The following is a 23157-nucleotide window of genomic DNA, read 5'->3' as shown; positions in this document are numbered from 1 at the left end:
TTTCCATGAGTTGTGGCAAGCGCACATTCTTTTCATAAATTAATTTGTCCTTGCAAAGCATAATGTCAGCATCTTTTTATTCCCCTTTGTGCCTGACATTTAATAGGTTTTTGTTTTCCATGGCAAAAGATACCGCTCTGTTATTTAGGTAGTAGAGGAGGAGAGAGGGAGGTTAAGCCAAAAGCAATAAAAAAAAAAGCATAACCGCAATTAAATGTCAGCTGATCGGCTTTTAGAAAACAGTCAGCTCCTTCTCTCCCCTTCTCCACTCTCCTTCCTTCAAAGTGCTGTAATTTAGCAGAAAGCCAAGGCAGCAAATGAAGCACTTGTTTCATGCAGCCAGCTTTTAGCAATGTGTTATTGGTTATTCAAAGGCAAAATGAGATGTGAAACATGAACTGTCTCTCCTCCCCACTGTGGGTCCATTAAATTATAGAGACAATATTGTAGTGCTTAGCTAGCATATTTATTGCAAGATGTATCCCATTATTATATGCTAGAGAAATGAGTGCTTGTAATGAACCAATTAGCAAGGAGGCAGCTGTTTGGATTATTACACCCATTTTATAGGTGGGTAATCAGATCCTGCAGTCCGCGGTAGAGCTGGACAGATGCTTCCTTAAACATGGTGCCCTATGCAACCTGAGGATTCCCATTTTGAAGGCACAAATGCAGTGTGTGGTTCTTCTTGCGCTATGCTATAAGAAGGCATGCAAGTGTTCCAAGGGGAAGTGCTTGTTTTCAGTGCTCAATTTGTGTGGTGGTACATTTTGAATTCTCATGATGCAGGATGATTTATTTATTTTTTAAGATTCTGAAATGTGTGCAGGGATTTTCTAAGCTTGCTGCTTTATTGGGTCTGTAATATAGCTGATTAAGAAAGAAAGAAAGAAAGAAAGAAAGAAAGAAAGAAAGAAAGAAAGAAAGAAAGAACACTGTATGAGTTCTTCCTACAAAACCAAACCACAAGTGGGAAGTTACCTATCTGAATGCTCCCCCAGATCAAAAGCACCCTACATGTTGGGGTGTAAATTTATGATGATTAGGTTTCCCTAATCATTAGGTTTCCCTAATCATTAGGTTTTCCATTTGCAGGGTGTTTGTGACACATCAACAGGTCTCAATATTCTACAGAGGGAGCATTCAAATGTTTACATTTCCTCTTTCAGTTCCTGCTGTTGGACAGAAGCCAGTGGATCATCTAGTTCAGTTCTCTGTCCTGAGCCAAGAAAGAAGCCTGCCCAAGTGTTTTTGAGCTTTTCAAAACTTCCAACAAGGAAGTGGGATTCTATTACTTCCCAATGAAACTTATTTCACTTTTTAGTAGCTCTTCTAGGAACTACTTCGTAATGGGCAGTATTAGTCTTTCTCATCTTGTCAAGTTGCCAGATCACCAATATCCCAAAGTCAGAAACTCAAGAAATGGGACTCGGTGATGTCGCAGGGTTGCCAGCTCTTGAAAGTAAAAAAATATGATTTGTTGGTGGGGATGTGATTGCACAGGCTGGCACAAGGCCTTTGGCTGCGTGAGAAGAACAGCAAACGGTGTCCCTCTTATTAGGTAGTGGGTTGACATAGCAGCCGGCACAGCGATTTCTTCAAGTAGCTCTTTATTTTGTAAGCTGGAATAGAACTGACTCCAAACAGCTCAGCCGGCCTGCTTTTATAGGCAGCCGGCTGTCAACATTGTAACAACAGCCCAGAGTTCCCGCCTAAAATAACTGATGCGGACCTGAGTGAAAACTATCTACAGACCTGAGTGAAAACTATATACGGTATCCCCCTGTTGGCCCAGGGTGAAACTACACTACATAACACCCCTCCCCACCGAGATAAGGCGTTAGTTACAATCATAATGGTTTCCTTATATACAGCACTATGCGTAATGGTTCAATTAGGCACAAAAGCATATCGGTTACATTTCCCATACTTAGACCAACAGTGATACATGTCCAACAACATAGTCCTTTAAATAAGTTGGGCGCTTGGAAACTCTGCCAGACCGCCGGGGACTGGTAGCCAAGTCCGGAGGGCCACACAGTTCTCGCTGAGGCTGTGGTGCAACCCTAGGTGGCGTTGGAACCAACTCCCCTGGATCCGCTGCTGTGGGTGGAGCCTCCGCAAGTGGAGTGGTCTGAGTCTGTTCTGAAGCGGCTTGGTTTGGCTCCACGCTGGCAGTTTGCGAGGGAGGTGTAGGTGGGGCCTCGCCATCTGTACGTGTCTCTTCTGGAGCCGCAAGCGCAGTTGGGGGCACCTCGGTAGTGTCCAAGTCCCCAACCCTGCGCCTAAGCTGGTCTATGTGCCGTCGCCACAAGCGTCCGTCTTCGAGTGCCACCTGGTACGAGCGAGGTCCAGTGACTCCCACTACTGTGGCTGGCACCCAAGGAATGTCCCCCACATAGTTCCGGGCAAAGACCTGGTTTCCTGGGACAAATGACCGTGGCGCGTTGGCACAGCCTGGGGGTTCAGCCACGGCAAAGTCCGGGTGTAGCCGGTCGAGCGGTGACCTGAGGCGGCGGCCCATAAGCAGTTCAGCAGGACTCCTCCCTGTGGCCGCATGAGGGGTGATGTGTTGCACGAACAAGTATTCGGCAACCCGCTCATGCCAGTCTCCCCGGTCCAGGCGCGCCAGTGCCTCTTTTGCCGAGCGCACCATTCTTTCCGCTTGCCCGTTGCTGGATGGATGAAAGGGTGCCGTTAGGGCATGGCGGATGCCCAGTCCCAAAAGATACCGCTCAAACGTGCCTGACGTGAACTGCGGTCCGTTGTCAGAGACAAGGACATCAGGACACCCATGCGTTGCAAACAGGCCTCGCAGCACCCGGATGACAGCTTCGGTAGTGGTGGAGGGCATCAGGGCGACCTCCAGCCATTTGGAATAGGCGTCCACCACTACCATAAAGGTCCGGCCGTGAAAGGGGCCAGCCAGATCGATGTGCACCCTCGACCAGGGTGTCTTTGGCGTCTCCCAGGTGTGTCCCTTAGCTGCCGGTGGTGCAGGCCTCGACTCTTGGCACGCTTGACAGGCGGACACCCAGGCAGTGATGGCATCGTCCATATTAGGCCACCAGACGTAACACCGAGCCAACGCCTTCATTTTGACAATTCCCGGGTGGCCAACGTGCAGAGCCTCCAGGACGCGCTGACGGAGTCCCTGGGGAATCACGACGCGGTCTCCCCACAGCAGACAGCCGCGATGAGCTGAGAGTTCATGTTGTCTGGTTGCGAAGGGCTGGAACTCCGATGCAAAAGGCCCTTGTGGCCACCCCCTCCACACCCAGTTGAGCACCCGGCTGATGGTGCGATCCTGGGCAGACGCGGAGGCCACAGTGGCAGCCGATACAGGCGCTGCCGGAAGATCCTCAATCAGAAGGAGCGATGAAGCTGGAGCCGGGTCTTCCACAAATGCTGGAAGAGGGCAACGGCTGAGGGCGTCGGCATGGCCCATCGATTTCCCCGGGCGATGGATGAGCCGGTAGTGGTAGGCAGCCAGGAAAACAGTCCATCGCAGCATGCGTGGCGAGAGGACCGGTGGAGTTGGACGATCACCGGCGAGGAGGCCCAGGAGTGGCTTGTGGTCAGTGATGAGGTCAAAAGTCCTGCCATAGAGGTATTCATGGAACCTCTTCACTCCAGCCACAAGTGCCAATGCCTCCTTGTCGAGCTGGCTGTAATTCCGTTCCGTCGGAGATAGTGTCCTGGAAAAGTAGGCGAGCGGTGCTTCTCTTCCATCTGGAAAACGGTGACTAAGGACAGCACCGATGCCAAAAGGTGAGGCGTCGCAGGCAAGGACCAGCGGCCTGGATTCACTGTACTGTACCAGCACACTGTCTGAAGAAAGGAGAGCCTTGACCGCGTTGAAGGCCGCCGTCTCCCGATGACCCCAGGCCCAAGGCGTCTTAGTGCTAAGGAGTTGGTGAAGAGGCTCAGCCACTGTGGCTTTGTGGGGCAGGAACATGTTATAAAAGTTCAGCAGCCCCAGGAATGCCTGCAACTCCGTTTTGTTCTTTGGGGTGGGGGCCTGCTGGATAGCGCGGATCTTGGATGTGGTTGGGTGAAGGCCGGAGGCATCGATAAGATAGCCCAGGAACTCTACCTGTGGAACGGCGATCTGGCACTTCTCCCTCTTTACCTTGAGCCCGGCCTCTTGGAACCTGGTCAGCACGGCACGGAGGCGCTCGAACAGCTGCTGGTGTGAGTCTGCAGACACCAAGACGTCATCAAAATATGGTACCACGCCCGGAAGCCCTTGCAGGAGACGCTCCATAAGGCTTTGGAAGATGCCAGAAGCCACACTCACCCCGAACTGCAACCGGCAGCAACGGAATGCCCCCCGGTGGGTGACGATCGTCTGGGCTTTAGCAGTGGCATCATCGACTGGCAGTTGTTGATATGCTTGGGCAAGGTCCAGCTTAGCGAAGACCTTACCCTCACCCAGGGAATGCAGCAGGTGTTGGACAACAGGAACCGGATAAGCGTGCTGCTGAAGTGCCTTGTTGATCGTGCACTTGTAGTCAGCACAGATTCTCACCGACCCATCTGGCTTGACAGGCGTGACGATGGGGGTTTCCCACTTGGCGTGGTCAACCGGCTCCAAAACTCCTTGGGCGATCAGTTTGTCCAGTTGTTCGTCCACCTTAGCCTTGAGAGCAAAGGGAACCCGGCGTGGCTTTAGCTTGATGGGTGCAACTTGTGGATCAAGGCTAAAGGAGATGGGCGTACCTGTATATTGCCCCAAGGTGCCGTCAAAAACCTCGGCAAAGTCTTTGACCAGACCCTCAGTCTCTGCGTTAGAGATGCAGTTGATGCCGGTGACTTCCAGGCCGAGGGCATCAAACCAGTCTAGCCCTAGGAGGCTTGGCCGCTGACCTTCGACCACCACCAACCGGAGCAGGCCCGAAAAATCCTTGAAGGCGATCCGGAACCGGCCAACGCCTACCACGGGAATGTCGTTTCCCTGGTAGTCTCTCAGGTGTACGCGGTGAGAGTCGAGTTGCCTTTTGGACACTCTGGGTACCAGTCTTTTGATTGTGCTCCATGACACGATGGACAGGGCAGACCCGGTGTCGATCTCCATGTCACATGGAGCTCCTTCAATGAGCACCGTGACGTTCAGCTTGCGTCGCGTAGGCGAGTCGGTTTGGCCAATCGTGGTTCCAGACGGGCAGCGGCAGTTGGTGAGAGCGAAACAACTTTCCTTGGCAGACTGGAGTGAAGACTTGGACTTGCGAGTCGATGAAGGGGGGGTGTCAGACGGAGCCGATCGGCAGACCTTAGCGATGTGGCCCCTTCTGGAACACTTCCTACAGATGGCGTCTCTGAATCGACACTTGGCACGGGAATGGTTGCCTCCGCAGCCGGCACATTCCGGTTGGCCCTTGGACTTCTGTTGGAACTTCCTGCGCTCCCGCTTTGTCTGGTGCACGTCATCGTCTTCACTGGAGGATACCTCATCACTGCTGACCTCTTCATGATGCACCGGAACTGGCTCCCTAGCAAGACACGGGCTGCTGGACTTGCGGATCTCCTGGGCGGAGCGTTCAGCAGCTTCTGAGGCCACAGCCTCCTCAATGGCTTTCTGTAGCGTGAGGTCTGGCTTGGCTAGGAGACGCCGTTGCAGATGGATGTCCCGGACCCCGCAGACGATTCGATCCATCAGGGCATCGTCTAAGTCTCGGAACTCACAGTGCATTGCAGCCTGTCGCAGGGCGGTGGTGTAGTTGTTGATTGACTCCCCCCCTGCCTGGTTCCGGTGGTAGAACGCATGGCGGGCAGCAATCTTGGACGGCTTTGGTGCGTAGTGGTTGCGGAGCTTCTCTTGGATCGTGTCCCATGGTGTTGCCTGGGCTGCTTCAGGCGCAACCAATGCTCGGGCCGTCTCAAACACCTCAGGCCCACAGAGGCTGAGGAATAGGCCCCGCTTCCGATCCTTTGATACTGCTGTCAGCTCGTTGGCTTGGAGGTAGCAGTCGAACCGAGCGAGGTAGGAGTCCCATGATTCAGAGGCTGGCGCAAACGGCAGTAGAGGCACAAGTGAAGCCATGATTCCGATGCCGGCGTGAAGGGCGATGGATGGAACACAGTGCTCTAGCCAGAACAGTCAGCTCTGAATTGGTTCTGCCCAGTGATTTCGATCAGTGATTTTGCTCTGTGATTCAGCTCAGTGATTCAGCTCAGTTCAGAGGCTGGCCGCATCTGGCTGTGCTCTGATGTCCATCCATCCCATCCTCGTCGCCAATATTAGGTAGTGGGTTGACATAGCAGCCGGCACAGCAATTTCTTCAAGTAGCTCTTTATTTTGTAAGCTGGAATAGAACTGACTCCAAACAGCTCAGCCGGCCTGCTTTTATAGGCAGCCGGCTGTCAACATTGTAACAACAACAGCCCAGAGTTCCCGCCTAAAATAACTGATGCGGACCTGAGTGAAAACTATCTACAGACCTGAGTGAAAACTATATACAGTATCCCCCTGTTGGCCCAGGGTGAAACTACACTACATAACACCTCTCCTTTCAAGAATCAAGATACAGACAGCCCCCCGGCACCTGAGGCGGAAAATCCCACAAGTGCCTCTTCCCTTTTCTTTGCAGGAAAAAATGCAACAACGATAAATTAAATAAATCTGTTGCTCGTTAACGACATCCAAATTCAGCTGCCTATAACAGCTGCTTCATTCTGCGTCATGGCAGAGCTGGCCCTCTCAGTTAGAAAACCAGTGGTGTGTGTGGATTCTAACCAGAAGGAGGTAAATGAGTATTGTGCTGTCAAAAGAAATCAGGGAGTTGTGTGTCTCAAAATTCACAAGATTTTCCTTAAGCAGCTCATGAAAAAGGTGGTGGGGGGCAAAATATCTATTATGGAAGTCCCAAGAGAAAAGAATTGCATTAGTTGGACAGAAGTAGTTGTCTTGAGGGTAAAGGCCCCTTTAATCAGCATCAAATATTTCTTGTACCTTGCCCATCTGACGGGGTAGACCCAGCCACTCTTTTTCCAAAACAGGGCTGCCTTCAGATGTCTTCTAAAAGTCAAATAATTGTTTATTTCCTGGACATTTGACAGGAGGGCGTTCCACAGGGCAGGTGCCTCTGCTGAGAAGGCCCTCTGTCTGATTCCCTGTAATGGTAGAGATGGAGATGACCCATCAGGTATACAGGACCAAAGCCGGGTGGGGTTCAAATGTCAACACCAACACTCGGTATTGTGCTAGGAAACATATTGGGAGCCAATTTATACTTTTTCAGGACCAGTGTCATGTGGTCGTCTTGTAAAATGTCTGTAAATGTTGCTGTCGCACTGAAGGGCTGGATTTTTGGTTTCTCAATTCCTGAGCGACACCAAGGCTGTTAGTCTGATGTGTATTTTGGAAAGTTGTTTGTTTGTTTGCTATGCCTTGGGACACCTCTTAAGATATTTTGCATGATGGTCCTTGAGGTCAAGAAGGCTTTTTGTCTGTATAGGTATACAATCGGATGCCATTTTGAATGGAGCTAGCAGACTGAACCTTTCCAAACCGCACAGATTCTAATAGCTGATTTCAAAACTGCACAGATTTTTTTGGTTTCTTAGAATTCTGGGGCAGCACTTGGTACAATGCTAGTTATTAATGAAATAACTAACAATATGCTGCCCTTTCATTGACTCCCAAACTCAGCTGTCTGACTTTGCCTAATAGTAGGGCTGGCCCTGGCCAATGGTCTGAGGCAGCTTCATATATTCATGGACATTCACAACTGCTTCTATTACTCAGTTTCATTTGGTTTGTGCTCCATTTGGTTTGTGCTGTTTCATCTCCACCCCTGCCCCCCCCCCATTAGCAGTTTGGGAATTAATATCTCCATTAGAGGGTCTGGTCCAGATTCCACAGAAGTTAGTAAAAGTCTTAATGCTGGCTTCAGTGTGGGAAAGATGGATCCTTAATGTTCCCATGAAAATGTTTCTCAGGACTTCTTTCTACAAAGGTCTAAAAGTTCACCGGAAAGCAGAGCCACACACTCCGGTTATTTTTGACAAATTTGTTTATCCGTTCCCCCTACCTCTTTCCGCCCTTTTTTTTAAGACCCAATTTTGATCTCGGTTTATAATTTCTCCCAGAAGCTTCACTTTCTTACAAAAACAGATTTCTGTCCTTTTAAAGGAATAGTAAAACAGCAAGTGTGACTACAAAGTGTGGGAAAATATTGCCCCTTCGTTTCCTCATCTCTCCCCACCCCCCTTGCCTTCTTTTTTGGCACAGGATTGACATGGGACCTAGCATGGTTATTATTCCCAGGACAAGACAGACCATTTGCAGTTGTGCTGCGTGACCTGCATCGATGTCAGTGGAAGCCACAGAAAGGTAAGGGAATGGCAAGCAGCTTTCTATTAATGTATGTTACGCGGAAGGATCGGGTGTAGCATGGCTACGTTTCAAAAGGCGCAGGACTACCGTTGCTTTAGGGCTCCGGAAGCAGGACAACGTTCTGCAGGCACAGCGGTGCATCTCTGCAACACTCCCTTTGGAGAAGCTACACCTGCTAGGCTATTGCTGAAAAGTTTTTAGAAGAGCCCCAACCCTGTCCTGGTTGCTTTTAGCTAGACAGTATTTGCTCTAGGCAATGATTATTATCTGTCTGCCGTGCGGTGAGCTAGCCATTAAAAAAAATAAAGGCCCTGGTATTTACTGAAACAATAGAGTGAGGAAAATAAGCCTCATTTTGACTGGTTGGTGCTATTTGAGGAGCTAAAGCATGGTCTGCATATGGTTCTTGGGTGGTTTCCCCTCCAGATAGTTTGCGGAGTCTGATCGGCCTAACTGGCACTGTGAGCCCTCAGACAGTTGTTATCTTTCCTGAACCTATGAAGCTGACCAAGAGAGAGAATTGTCTGCCTTGCATGGGAGCAGGGAGACCATAGCAGTAGGTACCAAGGTGATCCATGGCAGCACCTCCAGTTAAAAGGATCAGATAGCTGTAGCAGATGATGGGGAATGACCTCCTCTCTGAAGCCCTGGAGAGCAGCCTAATTTTTATAGACATTTTGGCGCCTGAGGCGAACCACAAAATGGCGTCTCCTCCCCGCCAGGGAAGAAGTGGTAAGTGAACAAGAAGGAGTAACGATCTACATTGGGATATGTTGCCCCTGTGGATCCTGCCACCTGAGGCAGTCGTCTCACATTGCCTCATGGGTGGGCCGGCCATGGCTGGGGTTTTCACAATGACATTGGTAGTGGCAGGGAGTAAAAAGAAGGCAAGTGATTGGACAGGACTGGAGGTGGTCATAGGGTCCACCAGTTAACTCCTGCTTAAGATTTCACCAACTGTTATTTTAGCTTGGTAGTGTTGTGATGTGTTAAAACCCCCCACTGTTGGGCCAACTCTTGTTCCGGGCACCAAAATAAGTCCCAGAAATTTGCTTCCTACAAGATGCTTTCAGATAGAAAGGGACACTCTGATGTAAAAAGGAAAGGTGACAAAAAAGCTATGAATAGCTTCGAGATCAAAGGTACATATTTTTAAAGAGGGATGTATCTTTTTCAGGCTGCAATCCTGTGCACATTTGTCTGGGAGTGATGGGATGGTAGGTTCTCAATGCACACTGGCGTGGGGTTTCCTTTTTGCTTTGTCCAGAAGCTGTAGTTAGTGAAGCAGAATGGAAGTCCCATCTTTTGCTACCCTGTACAGATCTAATGTCAAAACTCCTTCACGAACTGAGAGCAGTTAAGACTCTGTCAGCACCCTGCTCAAAGATCCAACTGCTTGTGACTGGGCCAAATTCAAGATGTTACAATTAGTGTAACAGGTGCTTGGGAGCTATTTATTTAAAGGAATGCCTTGCCCTGTGTGTGCCACCCAACCTGCAGAAGGGGCAGCGTTACAGCGCCACATAATGTTCCATATTTGCGAGAAATCAAGCTTTTCACTTTTTCATTGGAACTCCCTGCCTATCATGCAGGCCCCTTCCTTGTACTGTTTTTGACGTCTACTGTTTCTGTTTTTCTGTACAGGCCAGCCTGCCCAGACAAGGAATTTTCTTGTGTACATTTGTATTTAAAGCAGTTGATTTTATACATATTCTGATAATTTTTATTATGTCTATATTTTAAAATCGCTATTTTAAATGAATACTTTATACTACTTTACGTAACGTGCTGAGAGATTATTTTTCTGCTTTAGCTGTTGCTTGGTAGCATTCAAAAGACAGTCCTGAGGTATTTGTCACCCTGACAAGCTGAGGCATGCTGGTTCAAATGACCCTTACTTGTGGTTTGTTGGTTTACCAGAACTTCCTTGACCAGCCTTTGTTGGGTAGCAAACATACACAGGGTTAGCTGACTATCTAAACTTAACCTGCATGTAGAGAAAGTCTTTAAAATTTTATTTTGTTATTCAAATTTGTGTAAGGACAGTTGTGTCCAGTCTATCTGTGTTTCATGAGAGAGATTCAAGCACACTCCGGAATTTAGGTTTGCCACAACTGAAGTGGTTTTGAGTGCTCTGCTGCCTGGCGCAACAAATGCACTTCCTGTAACAGCTTTTTGTGCTTAGGAAAGTCATAGGGGAAAGTTTGGGATGGTCAAATGATTAACAGAAAACACACAAACAAATCAGGATGATAGCTCAATCAGCAGGTCATCTGTAGGAGCCCAAAATCTTTGCATGTGTAACTCTTTGGTTTCGGACAACATTTGTAGCTTTTTGTCCTTGCTCTTGGATTGAATTGTTCATTCTGTGGCTCTGTCTGCACCATACATTTAAAACAGTATCATATCACTTCAAACAGCAATGGCTGTCATTTAAGAATCCTGGGAACTGTAGTTTGTTAAGGGTGCTGAGAGTTGTTGAGAGATCCCTGTTCCCCTCACAGAGCTACAGTTTTCAGGGCGGTTTAACAATCAACACCCAGGGAAATATGTGCATTATAGCTCTGTGAGGTGAATAGGGGTCTCCTAACAACTTGGGACGCAGGTGGCGCTGTGGGTTAAAGCCTCAGCGCCTAGGACTTGCCGATCGAAAGGTCGGCGGTTCGAATCCCTGCGGCGGGGTGCGCTCCCGCTGCTCGGTCCCAGCGCCTGCCAACCTAGCAGTTCGAAAGCACCCCCGGGTGCAAGTAGATAAATAGGGACCGCTTACCAGCGGGAAGGTAAACGGCGTTTCCGTGTGCGGCTCTGGCTCGCCAGAGCAGCGATGTCACGCTGGCCACGTGACCCGGAAGTGTCTCCGGACAGCGCTGGCCCCTGGCCTCTTAAGTGAGATGGGCGCACAACCCCAGAGTCTGTCAAGACTGGCCCGTATGGGCAGGGGTACCTTTACCTTTACCTTTAACAACTTGAGAGTCCCATGGACTGCAAGAAGATCAAACCTATCCATTCTTAAGGAAATCAGCCCTGAGTGCTCACTGGAAGGACAGATCGTGAAGCTGAGGCTCCAATACTTTGGCCACCTCATGAGAAGAGAAGACTCCCTGGAAAAGACCCTGATGTTGGGAAAGATGGAGGGCACAAGGAGAAGGGGACGACACAGGACGAGATGGTTGGACAGTGTTCTCGAGGCTACCACCATGAGTTTGACCAAACTGTGGAAGACAGGAGTGCCTGGCGTGCTCTGGTCCATGGGGTCACGAAGAGTCGGACACAACTAAACAACAACCAACAACTTACAGCACCCTTACCAAACTGCACTCGCTTACCAGGATTATTTGGGGGAAGCCATGCCTGTTTAAAGTGGCACGGCAATGTGCTAAGTGTGTAGTGCGGAGGGCCAAGGAGACAAAGGACCAAACTACACATTATACGCAAGCTCATGTGTGTAAACTATAAATAGCTTCAGTAGTGCATTGTGGGAGGGCACAATCTGCTGCGTCTCCTGATCTACCGCCTCAGCCTTAACGTGGCTTGTTGTAACTTACGATAGGACCACCCCTCTTAATTTGTTACCTGTGTTGCTCTTCTTTGGGGCTCTGGGTGAGGACTGTCCTGTTCTCTTGTAGTGGCACTTAATTGGTTTTTGGATTCCTTGCATTCCACCCCTCCCTTTTAACTGGAACTGAATTTTAGTACTGGCTGTTGGTTTATTTTCACCAGCTGCTTCTAGTTGTTAATGGACTGTTTGCTGTTACTAGAGTTTTTGGTTTGTAATGTACTGGGCCTGCTGTCGTTAGCTATCCTGAGACATGTCCTCATGACATTGCCCTGGAATTCCTGTGGTACAGAAGCTTCAACTAGGAGGATTTACAACCTGTATTAGATGGACAAGATAGAGGCTGTGGGAGAGGTCAGGAACTGACCAGGAGTAGTGTGGGAATCAGGGCAGGCGGGATCCAGCACTGGCATTTCCTGCAGCAATTATGTGTGATATATGAACAATGCACATGCCTCCTTCACCTTCACCTGGGAGCTCTGAGCAGCTGTGGGTTCCTAATATATAATCATCAGCCTGTTGAGGCAGAACACTGGTATTACACTGGTGAGGTCCTGCTGTGATCAAGATGGATCAGAAAGATCTTGCTAAAGAAGTGGGTCGTGAAAAAACTCTTTGAGAACACAGAGGGCTTGTCCACCCCGGAGTATAATGTGGAGTTGAAATTGCTCATCCCGTGTTCTTATTAAGTTTTTGCCGTCTACGTGATCTGCATTGCAAAGAACTGCAGTCACACACATTTCGCCCCCTGATCTCAGATTTCTCCAATTTGGGAACAATCCGATTAGTTGTTGAAAAAACCGAGCTCGCTCTGTTGCACTTAGGTAGTGGTATGCTATGCAGTGGACATGAAATATACTCAGAGTCCTGTAGTGATTTCATGCTCTTTATTGCAGCTTGTAAAACAGTGATTGAATTGCCCCCCAAACCTCAGGCTTTTATATACATTATTTACACAATGAGTCCCGTCTGATTGGCTGATTCTGCTTCCCTCCTGGAGCCTGATTGGTCTTTTCCTGCAAGCCAATCAGTTGTTGCATTCTAGGATCCTACTTGCCTATTGTTCTAGGATCCAAGCTTAGTACATAACATTTCCCTGTGGGTGGAGCAATCCCTTGGGAAGGCGCAGTCCGCTACTGACCACTTTAGCATCCCTTATTCTGATCTGAGCTTTCACCGAATATTGCTGACACATTTTCAAGGATGTGATTGCAATCATAGAGAAAAATCGGGGATGGTGGGAAGTGATCCTTGGCTGTCAAATGCAAATAGACACTTTGAGGAAAGGTGACTAATTCCAGAGTCTTTTTAGTGTCTGCTCAGGGTTGGCAGTCTTTTTACACACAACTTGCCTACAAAAGCGTTCTTCCGTTTTATTTCAGTATCTTCTCCCATTTATTGTTTTGACGTTGCTAGTTTTTCAGTTTGAGCTGTCGACATATAAATTGGATGAGGGAATAAAAGATGGTGCCACACATTTAAAAGTGCACCCATTGAACGTCGAGCATCCTCTGTAATTCCTGACTCTTGTGTGTGTGGTGCGTCTGCCTGCAAATCCTCTCCAAACATATTATTCCTTGTGGGATGAAATTACTTCCTTTAGCATTAGATGGGGGGGGGGGAGGATTCTAACTGAGTTGGAAAGCGTTTTCCTCCCATGGCATGGACTCCTTCCTGGAATAAATTTCAGATACAGTGATCTTGAGAAGTTGACTAGTCATACTCTGAAGTATGAAGAGAATGTAAGAGAGGAAGTGGTGGTTGATGAGTCAGCATGAGTAATCTGGTTACAGTGAACACGAAGACTGGAGTTGAGTTTTCTCCCCTGTTAATCATATCATTATTAATATTTTTAAAATGCAAGGAAATAAGTGATATTATGCCTTTGCTGCTAGCAGTTGCTTTTCATCAATCCGTCACAAAGTGGTACCATCTCTAGATCAGTTTCTATCACCTTCTTTCAAAGAACATGGAGAGAAGAAAAGAGAGGAAAGAAAGAGAATGGTAAGCAGCTTTCTTTTCTATCATTGCCCAATTTAGCAGGCTATGTGGCTTAAGGATATACTGGAACTTTAAGATTTAGCTGCTCTTCCCAGCATGGTTCAGAATCCAGTGCATTCTCATGTGCAAAGGGTGGCCTTCTGTTGTACAGCAGTTTTCTGACAATTGAATTCTCAGTGTTTTACCTTCCCTAATTAATCTGCTTTAGCTTTAGAATCTTACCTAGCTGAGAAAGAGTCTTGCAGACAAATTGGGAGTGTTGCAGACAGACTGAACACTGGGCAGTGAAGGGGTGCAGAGAACTGACAGTCCTTGGAAATAGAGTTCAGAATACAGTGCTGGTTGTTGCACAGACCTGCAAATCAGGATGTCTCTGATTTTTGTGGAGAGCCCCTTATAATGCTGGAAAAAAACTTTTTTCTTTTCCATTGCTCTTTTTGTAGCACTATGCCACAAATCCAGTGTGCCCTTCCTTAAATATACACTTACAGATCAAGGTCTTCAGCTTCTGTGAGAAGGTAATGTGAATAGCTTGTTGCTATGTTGGACTGACTACCCGTGACAACCATCTAAAACTTAGTACCTGAAAAATTCAGCATGCAAAATGCCAATAATTCGGGTTAATGGAAATGATTCCGATGGATTTGGTGCCATTGCAGTACTGTAGTTTATTTTACTTTCAGTGTATGTCAATGTGCTGCAAGCTAGGTTTGGGCATTTGACCATTCAAATAACATTTGGCCAAGTCACTAAGTCAAATGTTGGCCAATAATGTGCAAGCATTTTTTGAAGCATTAACCTAATGTTAGGAGATAATTAATTGTAAAATTGTGTTAATTAAAAAAAACAACCCTCAGTTGCTCCAATAATAGACAGATTACCTGTTTAGAGGTTTTCAGGTGTCGAAAGTGCAGCCCCTCACAGGATCTCTGCAGAGCAGCCTACTAGATCTCATGCAAGATCTACTTCCGGGTTCCGCAGCGAGAAGAATGGTGACAGGGTCAGCCCTAGGCAGCGGCCTTTGCTCTTGCTGACGTCTTCTTTTCCTGTTTGGGATGGTTGCAAATGTAGCAGGCAGACAACAAAAGAAGCTTTGTGGTGCTTCTTGGCTTGACCCCTGACACTGCTGTAGTGTTAGGAGGCAAACAACCTTTAGTCTTCCTATATAACACTATAGCGAATTCTGTTCTGCAAGCTGCTATCTGCAATGCGGCATTTATTTATCTGATGCATTTTTGCACCTACTTGACAGTCAGAAAGGCTCCTGGAGAGCCTTACATGCAATCAGTAAAGAAAGGAAAAAAGCCCTTGTCTTTACCATCTAAAAGATGCAATAATTAAAAAGAAAGAAAGAAAGAAAGTTGGTGAGGAAAGAGGAAAAAAGAGAACTGGGCACCTATTCTTCAATAGTAGTTCTGATCATGACCAGCTGGAAAGAGAAGCAGTTTCAGGGAGAGTAAGGGGCAAATATGGCTGGGCTCCCAGCTAAGCCCATGGGGTGGCCTTGCTTTCCATCTCACCCGCTGCTGCAACCTGATGGAATAGCATGAATGCTACCTAGTGATGGGTCATAGTGTGTCTCTCTCTGTGTGTAGGCATAGGCTTGATGCAACTTGTCTTTCAGCAGAGCCGATGGAATGTGTTTGCCATTGTTTGACAACATGTGGCTGCAGTCACAGTCTAGGTGGTCAATAGCAGCGGCGTAGCTAGCTGCTCAGGTACGGGGATGTGTCCTGCAGCCAGGGGCGGGGCGATCCACCTGTGGGGGTGGGGCGAGTCTCCCTGATGCTTGGAGCCTCTACGCTGCCTCCCCCTCAGCTGTAGGGTGGCTGAGGGAGAGGCAGTAGGCAGATGCAAGTCCCGCGCTGCCGTTTCAGGCAGCACGGAACCTGCAGGCACCTAAGCCACCATGTCACTCCTAAAAAGTTTCGTGAGCCCATTTTTTTAAAAAAAAACCAAAACTCATTTTGTCACCCCTCCCCCTCAGTGATGACACCCAGGGCAGACTGCACCCCCTGCACCCCTTTCCTCCACCACTGGTCAATGGATAATATTTTGACCAGCCCATTAACTTGAGGGACAACTCTGCTTCCAACCCATGGGTCATGGGCACCTTAGTAGGGCCACATTGTCCTTGCAACAGGCACTGTGGGTGTTTTCTCCTATACAAACGGATGGCCAATCACCTAGCTTTGTCTGCTTCACAATTCTTCACCCAAGTGCCTATTTTTCACCCTAAATGCAACAGCATTTCAACAACATTCTGATTTGTGTTTGGGTGGCTCCTAAAATGCTGTCAATTCTGCCTTTATAAAATGGAAGTTCTTGCCATATGCTTCCTTGACCTGAGCAATTATTTCTCAGGATGCTTTGAATGATGCAATTTCCTCCAGCAATATCACTTAATTCCTGTTGCTCTCTGGGACCAGAAGTAAACCCAGTTAAGAGGAAATTGCCTTTAAGGGGACATTTTGAGGTAAGAATTGGTGGGTGTGGGAAGAGTTAACCTTCGCACCCACCAGTTCCCATCTGCAATTCTCATCTCAAGGTTACCTTTGTGTAACCTTGATAAACACAGTAGTTTTGGGAGCATGTGTTTGCAGACATAGACGTGTTCGTTCCTTGTGCAGCTGTGTTTGTGGAAGCTCCAGCCATTTCAGACGGAATATGCACAGAACTATCAATAGGACTGTAGTTTTAACAAGGCATTAAACCCAACTTTTGCAAAGCCTGAGACAGGGGTCCTACATCAGCCCTGGGGCACATTTTGGCCACAAAATGCCAATTTCCCAGAAGAAAAACTATGATTCACAGGAACTCCACAACAGCAGGCAAAACACGCACACAAACACCAAAACAAATAAAGCACAGAACCCCCCACCCACCCAATAACTGTTCTTAACCTGAGGTACCACTTTAGCTAATGGGGCCTCCCGCTGCCGCCGTGCCGCTGCTGTGCAATTTCTGTTCTCATCCTGAGGTAAAGTTCTTAACCCGAGGTACTACTTCCGGGTTAGTGGAATCTGTAACCTGAAGCGTTTTTAATCCGAGGTACCACTGTAAATGAAGCTTAAGGAATCTACCCTTTTTCCCTTTTTTTGCTTATTTACAAGATTTACATATCTTCATTTCAAAATTCGACTGCCAGACTTCAGGTGCGGGAAACTGAATCTGTTTTGTTCAGTAGCAGAAGCGGGGTGAGGTGGCAACACTTTCTTGACCTCCCGGCAGTAGCGTCAGTGCTACACACCAAGAGGGAAAGCAGCTGCAGGGTTTCAGCAGGATATTATGGGATATGTACTGTTTGGAAACGAAGCAGTGTGTTGGCCCCAAAACCTTTGAACGTGCAAACCACATGTTTGCACAGTGTATGCACTGGTATGTTTGCACAGTGCTGACCTTCATGCCACCTTGTCCATCCTCTCAGTACTCATCGGAAACTCCACAGCCAAGAGGTCAGGAAAGCGCCCACTGCCCCATCTGCTACTACATAAAAAGGAAAAACCAAATCCATGTGAGATGGTGGATGCCTTAGAGGGGAACCTTTTCATCTTCTGAGGGCTGCATTCCCTCAGTGTCAGCATGTTGAGGGCTGCAATGCAGGTGATGGGTGGAGCAGGAGCTAAAAGTACCTATCTCTTCTCTCCCTCCTACAGTATTTTCTGCTCTCCCCTCTCACTATTCCCCCCCTCCTAGGGTTGTGCAGTGGTTAGAGCAGGGGTTGTCAACCTGGTCCCTACCACCCACTAGTGGGCGTTTCATGATTCTAGGTGGGCGGTAGGGGGTTCTACAGCACAAGCTGAATCCTCCTTCCATCAATCACTGGTGGGCGGTGAGGAAATTTCACCATCAAGAAAGATGCATTAGTGGGCGGTAGGTATAAAAAAACCCATGACTACCCATGGGTTAGAGTGTCAGACTAGGACCTCAGAGACCAGGGTTCGAATCTCCAACCAGCCACTGAGCTAGGTGACCTGGGGCCAGTCCACCTAACCTACCTCATAGGGTCGTTGTGATGATAAAACGGGGAAGGGGGGAACTTGTAATGCCACTCTGAGCTCCTTGGAGGAAAGCTGAGACCGAAAAAGAAAGAAAGAAAGAAAGAAAGAAAGAAAGAAAGAAAGAAAGAAAGAAAGAAAAAGAAAGAAAGAAAAGAAAAGAAAAGAAAGATCCGTCTCCCCTCACCATTTCGAGTCTGTTCTTGGGCCACAGGTTTCTCACCCCTCCCTTAAGGAGACATGGACGTTACCAGATGAGACGAAATGCAGTCCAGCTTTTTATGTGCATTGGTTGAGATAGAGGGAGCAGGTAAGGACTCCCCTAACTTATCAGCCACGCAAAATGTTGGTTTGCAGAGGCGTCTTGCTGCTAAAGTTGCATGCAGCCCACTTTGGATTGGATTAATTGTCTAGACGTGAGCACAGGATAGGCCTTTGTTGAGATTCCCAACTAGGGATGTGAGGTGAGGTGATTCTCTGCTAGAAAATTCTCCGGAGAAAATTTTCTCCACAAACTGTAAATTCTGTGTCATCTACACAGCTGCTTTCAATGTACACACCTCATTAATCGGGAATATTCTCGAGAATTTAACATCACTACTCCCAGTTCTAGATTCAGGTAGGTAGCCGTGTTGGTCTGACGCAGTCAAAATATATATAAAATATTTTAAAAATTGTCCAGTAGCACCTTAGAGACCAACTAAGTTTGTTCTTGGTATAAGCTATCTGAAGAAGTGTGCATGCACACGAAAACTTATACCAAGAACAAACTTAGCTGGTCTCTAAGGTGCTACTGGAATATATATATATATATATATATATATATATATATATATATATACTCACTCCCAGCTCATAGAAATGGGCATAAGGCACAGTCCCCAGCAGCCTGTTAGCCCCTCCAAAATGGTGGGGCTTTTTGGGTGAAGCTCTATCCTGCAACATTTAGCTAATAATAATAGCGCATCAGTGGTAGATTTATACAGGGACATCCACACATCATGCCACCCATTAGTTGCTCTGCTGTGCTTCCTCAATGCTCCTTCATCATTGCCATCTTGAGGGGTGTTCTTGTGCTATAATGCAGCAAAAGCAGAAACAACCCAGAACATTTGTGGTATAAGCAGCTGCAGGGTTCCAGCAGGATATTATGGGATATGTACTGTTTGGAAACGAAGCAGTGTGTTGGCCCCAAAACCTTTGCACGTGCAAACCATATTGAAAGTGTGGTCGAGTATAACCACCCCAATACCATTATAAGCAAAAATCGTAATGAATGCATGATAAAACGACACCTAGAGGGACTATGCAGAATTAGACAAATTGACAGGAAGGATTCGAAACCTGCAGGACCAGAGATTCTTAGAGGACTGGAGTAAATATTTGAATTATCTGAAAAGCAATTGTAATAAACAGATTATGTTAGTAGGAGTGCAAGAAGTTTTGTAAGGAGGATTGTGCGAAATATTGCAAGGAAGATTATGAAGAGAATATCAGTTAAGGATAATTAAAAGTAATAGAGAAATTAAGAAATGCAGATTAAGCGATAAAGAATGGAAAATCTTCAGAGGTAGCTGATGGAAATATTTAACAAACATTTTTGTCTTATACAATGACTGTTGGAAATGATATGTTAAAAAATTAATAAAAATGTATTTTAAAAAGAAAGAAAGAAATGACACCTGGAGGAGCCCTGAAGCTACTAGGAAAGAGGGACAAGAAGAAGAGTTTGGATTTGATATCCCGCTTTATCACTACCCGGAGGAGTCTCAAAGTGGCTAACGTTCTCCTTTCCCTTCCTCCCCCACAACAAACACTCTGTGAGGTGCGTGAGGCTGAGAGACTTCAGAGAAGTGTGACTAGCCCAAGGTCACCCAGCACCTGCAGGTGGAGGAGCAGGGACGCAAACCCAGTTCCCCAGATTACGAGACTACCGCTCTTAACCACTACACCACACTGCTTTGCCTGAGGAGATACAGGGTAGGGATGTGGAACCTGTGCCTCTCCAGGTGTGTTTGGACTCTCTAGCATAGCCAATGGTCAGGGATGATGTGAGCTGTAGACAATGACAATTGGAGAGTCCCAGGTTCCTCGCCCACGGTGCAGGGAGAAGCGTAGCAATAAATGACTGACCCAGAAATGATTGCAACCTCAGCTTCAGAAATGTATAGCCTCATCTGCAAGTGAAGACAAGAGTGCATAAAAATTACGGTGTCATTGTAGATGAAAGCAGAATTTGAAAGGTGCTGATTAGCTGGCTTCTTACTCACCGCTTTGGTGCCCCTTTTCTCTGTTGGAATTTCTTTCTGTGTATTTTCAAGTGGATGTTGCTTACGGTAAATGAAACTGGGTCTACATTGTTGAGATTCACGAGAAGAGACAACTTCTTTTTGTCGGTGAACTCCCAGTGACCTAATTTTGGGGAGCGCTTTGCTGTCGCCTACATACAGTCACTCTAGTGTGTCAACTTTTTGAGTTAAAATTAGTAAGCAGCTACACTCTTTAAAATCAGCTTATCACTGACAATGAGCAATTGAATTTGCCTCCTTACAAGAGAAAAGGTGCAGTGCTTTGTAGTTTTTTGAAACAATGCAATGTAAGGAGAGAAATAGATATTGTGGCGGCATGGCCAATATGTCAAAATGCAGACCGTGTCATATTCTGCTAATGAATTGAGTGAGTGTGTGTGTGTGTGGGGGTGACTTTAAAGTCAGGTGGACTGATTTAAATAAATGATGGCTTAAATAATCAAGAAAGGGGCATATTTTTTCATGTGCATTTCGTAACATTGATGGTACAAATCTGACCATTAGACCGTGTTAATTTTCAAATAAATGGAGTACAGTATTTGCACTATATATAGGGATACTTTGTATCATTGTTGTTGTTTATTCGTTTAGTGGTGTCCGACGCTTCGTGACCCCATGGACCAGAGCACGCCAGGCACTCCTGTCTTCCAGGATGTTGTTGTTGGTTTTTTTTAAAAAAACTGCTAAATTAATTAATAACTTTAGTAAAAGGTTTTTATATACATACATACATACATTGTGTGGGGGGGTCCCTGCAGGTTTGTTATTGTTTTCAAGGCATTTTCTAATGGATTTTGAGGTTTCGTCTTTTCACAGTGTAACCAAGTTATGCTATATGGGCTATGACGAGTATTTTGAGAAATTGTTAGCAAAAATGTGTATATTAGTTGAATCGGCATACAAAAATGTGTTTATCAGGAGATATTCACACTAAAGCTCTGATGAATTTTCATGCAGATTCCCCCCCCCCCCCGCCCGCCCCCAATTCACAAATTGTGGTGGAAATGTGGAGAACTGGATTTATGTTGGGAGAAATGAGAAAAGGAAAAACAAACCTGACTGATTTTGCCATCCCTATCCTCTGCCAAGTTCTGCATATACAGACCCTCCAAGTGTCCCTATTTTCCAGGGACATCCCTGATTTAGAAAAGCTGTCCCAGTTTCTGATTTGATCATGGAATGTTCCATTTTTACTTAGGACATCCCTATTTTCATTGGAGAAATCCTGGAGGGTATGGAAGTATCCAACCCCTGAGCTGTCCGAATGAAATTCCGTATAGAGAAGGTTTATTAAAATTTCCCATTTTCTGTGGTTTGTTTTTTATGTACACCACGTAGAAATGCAAACAATTGAGCAGCATACAAATGTCACAAATAAGCAAAACAAAAGGGTAAATGATGGCATAAACTGACCTGAAATTGACTTAACAGACTGCATGTACTTAAGGGCTTATCCCAGCGCCTGCCAACCTAGCAGTTCGAAAGCACCCCCGGGTGCAAGTAGATAAATAGGGACCGCTTACTGGCGGGAAGGTAAACGGCGTTTCCGTATGCTGCGCTGGCTCAACAGATGCAGCTTTGTCACGCTGGCCACGTGACCTGGAAGTGTCTCCGGACAGCGCTGGCCCTCGGCCTCTTAAGTGAGATGGGCGCACAACCCTAGAGTCTGTCAAGACTGGCCCGTACGGGCAGGGGTACCTTTACCTTTAACAAGAAGCCACAATGCTATTTAGTGAACATATTTTTCTGTGGCGCATCTATGGTAGCTACTATGACAAGACATTTCACCAGTAAAAGAGCAGGTAGGTCTCTTGTCCATGTTATTGATAAAACTAACACAACTCACGAGACCGTAGAGTACAAATTCATTTACAGAACTGAGGGAAGATGAAACACTCAAGTGAGAATGGAACATCATCTTTTGAAAGTAAAAAATTACCAGTCTTTAGTCAGAAATGCCCTTTGGGGGCTGTGCCACAAGACACAAATGCGTGATATGACTAGTTTTCTCACCATTTACTATCACCAAGACAAAAGCTTTCTTTTTAGTGCCTTAGATCAGGGAATTTGTATGTTCCTCTTCTCAAATCTTAAGCTTGCAAATTAGCTTTCTTTTATTACATTTATCCCATGCTTTCCCAAATCGCTCTGAGTCCCAGCTTATCTCCCATACAAGCAGTTTAGAGGGGCAAAACTGCTTCACTTCAACAGAAGAGCTGCATCGTGTCCCTGCATGTCACTACCTCGGCATTATTTTGTGATTTTCCTAGGTGCAATGAAGGTCCAAGGCTATTTTTCACTGCTGGAGCAATGGCAGCATCTGGGTTTTTTTGGGGGGGGGGGAATTACAATGGCGGCAGGGGCAAGTCCAGTTGGGTGCATTGAGACTCCTGATACTTCTTCCATATCCTCCTATGTTTTCTCACCCAGATTCACCGGCTTCTCTCTTCTGCCACTGTGGCTAGACCTCAGCCTTCTGAGCCTCCTTGCAGCCTCCTCGCCACATCCGCCAGAAGTGGCGCATCCCCTTCCGGGAAGTGTATTTCCTGGATGTGCTGTGCACACTTCCGGAAGCGTGGTGGAGGCAGAAGCTGCCATGGCGAAAGCGAGACAACAGAAGCAGGACATCTGGGGTTTCAAACAAAAGCCGGGGAGGCTTCTGTAAATCCAGGATGTCCCACTGACAGCAGGACTTCTGGGTGCTATGTGCTTGGCTGCTCCTTAAGTGGCCCAAGAGTGGCGCTGGCAGAAGTGCAGTGACTGGGTTCTGGACCCCACACTTTAGTTTCTCACTTTGGTCTTGCATGCCCATGGCATTGCATTGTGCAGAATGAAGATGGCTGGCCTCACACGTTTCTTCTGTGATGAGATACTGGGCTGCATATGTGTACCTACTTGGGGGGGATGTGTGAGCCCTACATTTTTTATTTTTATTAAAGATTTTTATTTTTATTA

The 23157-nt window shown here is 46.8% G+C and overlaps 1 protein-coding gene and 1 long non-coding RNA gene across 9 annotated transcripts in view; one reads left to right on the top strand and one right to left on the bottom strand.

Moving 5' to 3' along the window:
* LOC309365889 (uncharacterized protein) overlaps positions 1–23157 on the top strand; it is a 281475-nt gene that overhangs the window by 55171 nt on the left and 203147 nt on the right. For 6 of the 8 annotated variants that reach the window (XR_014166256.1, XR_014166257.1, XM_081904487.1 and 3 more), the window contains one exon: positions 8234–8335. Coding sequence is in view for 4 of the 8 variants with exons in the window: in XM_081904487.1 (XP_081760613.1) it covers positions 8234–8335 (102 nt within the window). In the remaining 4 variants the exon portion in view is untranslated. Of the gene's footprint in view, positions 1–6609; positions 6746–8233; positions 8336–13800; positions 13899–23157 lie in introns of those variants that run through there. The other 2 variants (XR_014166258.1, XR_014166259.1) reach the window with 2 other exon arrangements.
* On the bottom strand, positions 12768–15077 carry LOC309366067. The gene is made up of 2 exons (XR_014166462.1): positions 14777–15077; positions 12768–13851 (listed from the first exon to the last, which is right to left on the bottom strand). It is a non-coding gene; the product is annotated as an uncharacterized lncRNA (long non-coding RNA).

The sequence above is a fragment of the Podarcis melisellensis genome (genome assembly GCF_964234715.1).
Source record: "Podarcis melisellensis genome assembly, chromosome: 3".
Taxonomy (NCBI): domain Eukaryota; kingdom Metazoa; phylum Chordata; class Lepidosauria; order Squamata; family Lacertidae; genus Podarcis; species Podarcis melisellensis.
Note: the sequence above shows the minus strand (reverse complement) of the source record. Positions and strands in the feature narration are given on the sequence as shown.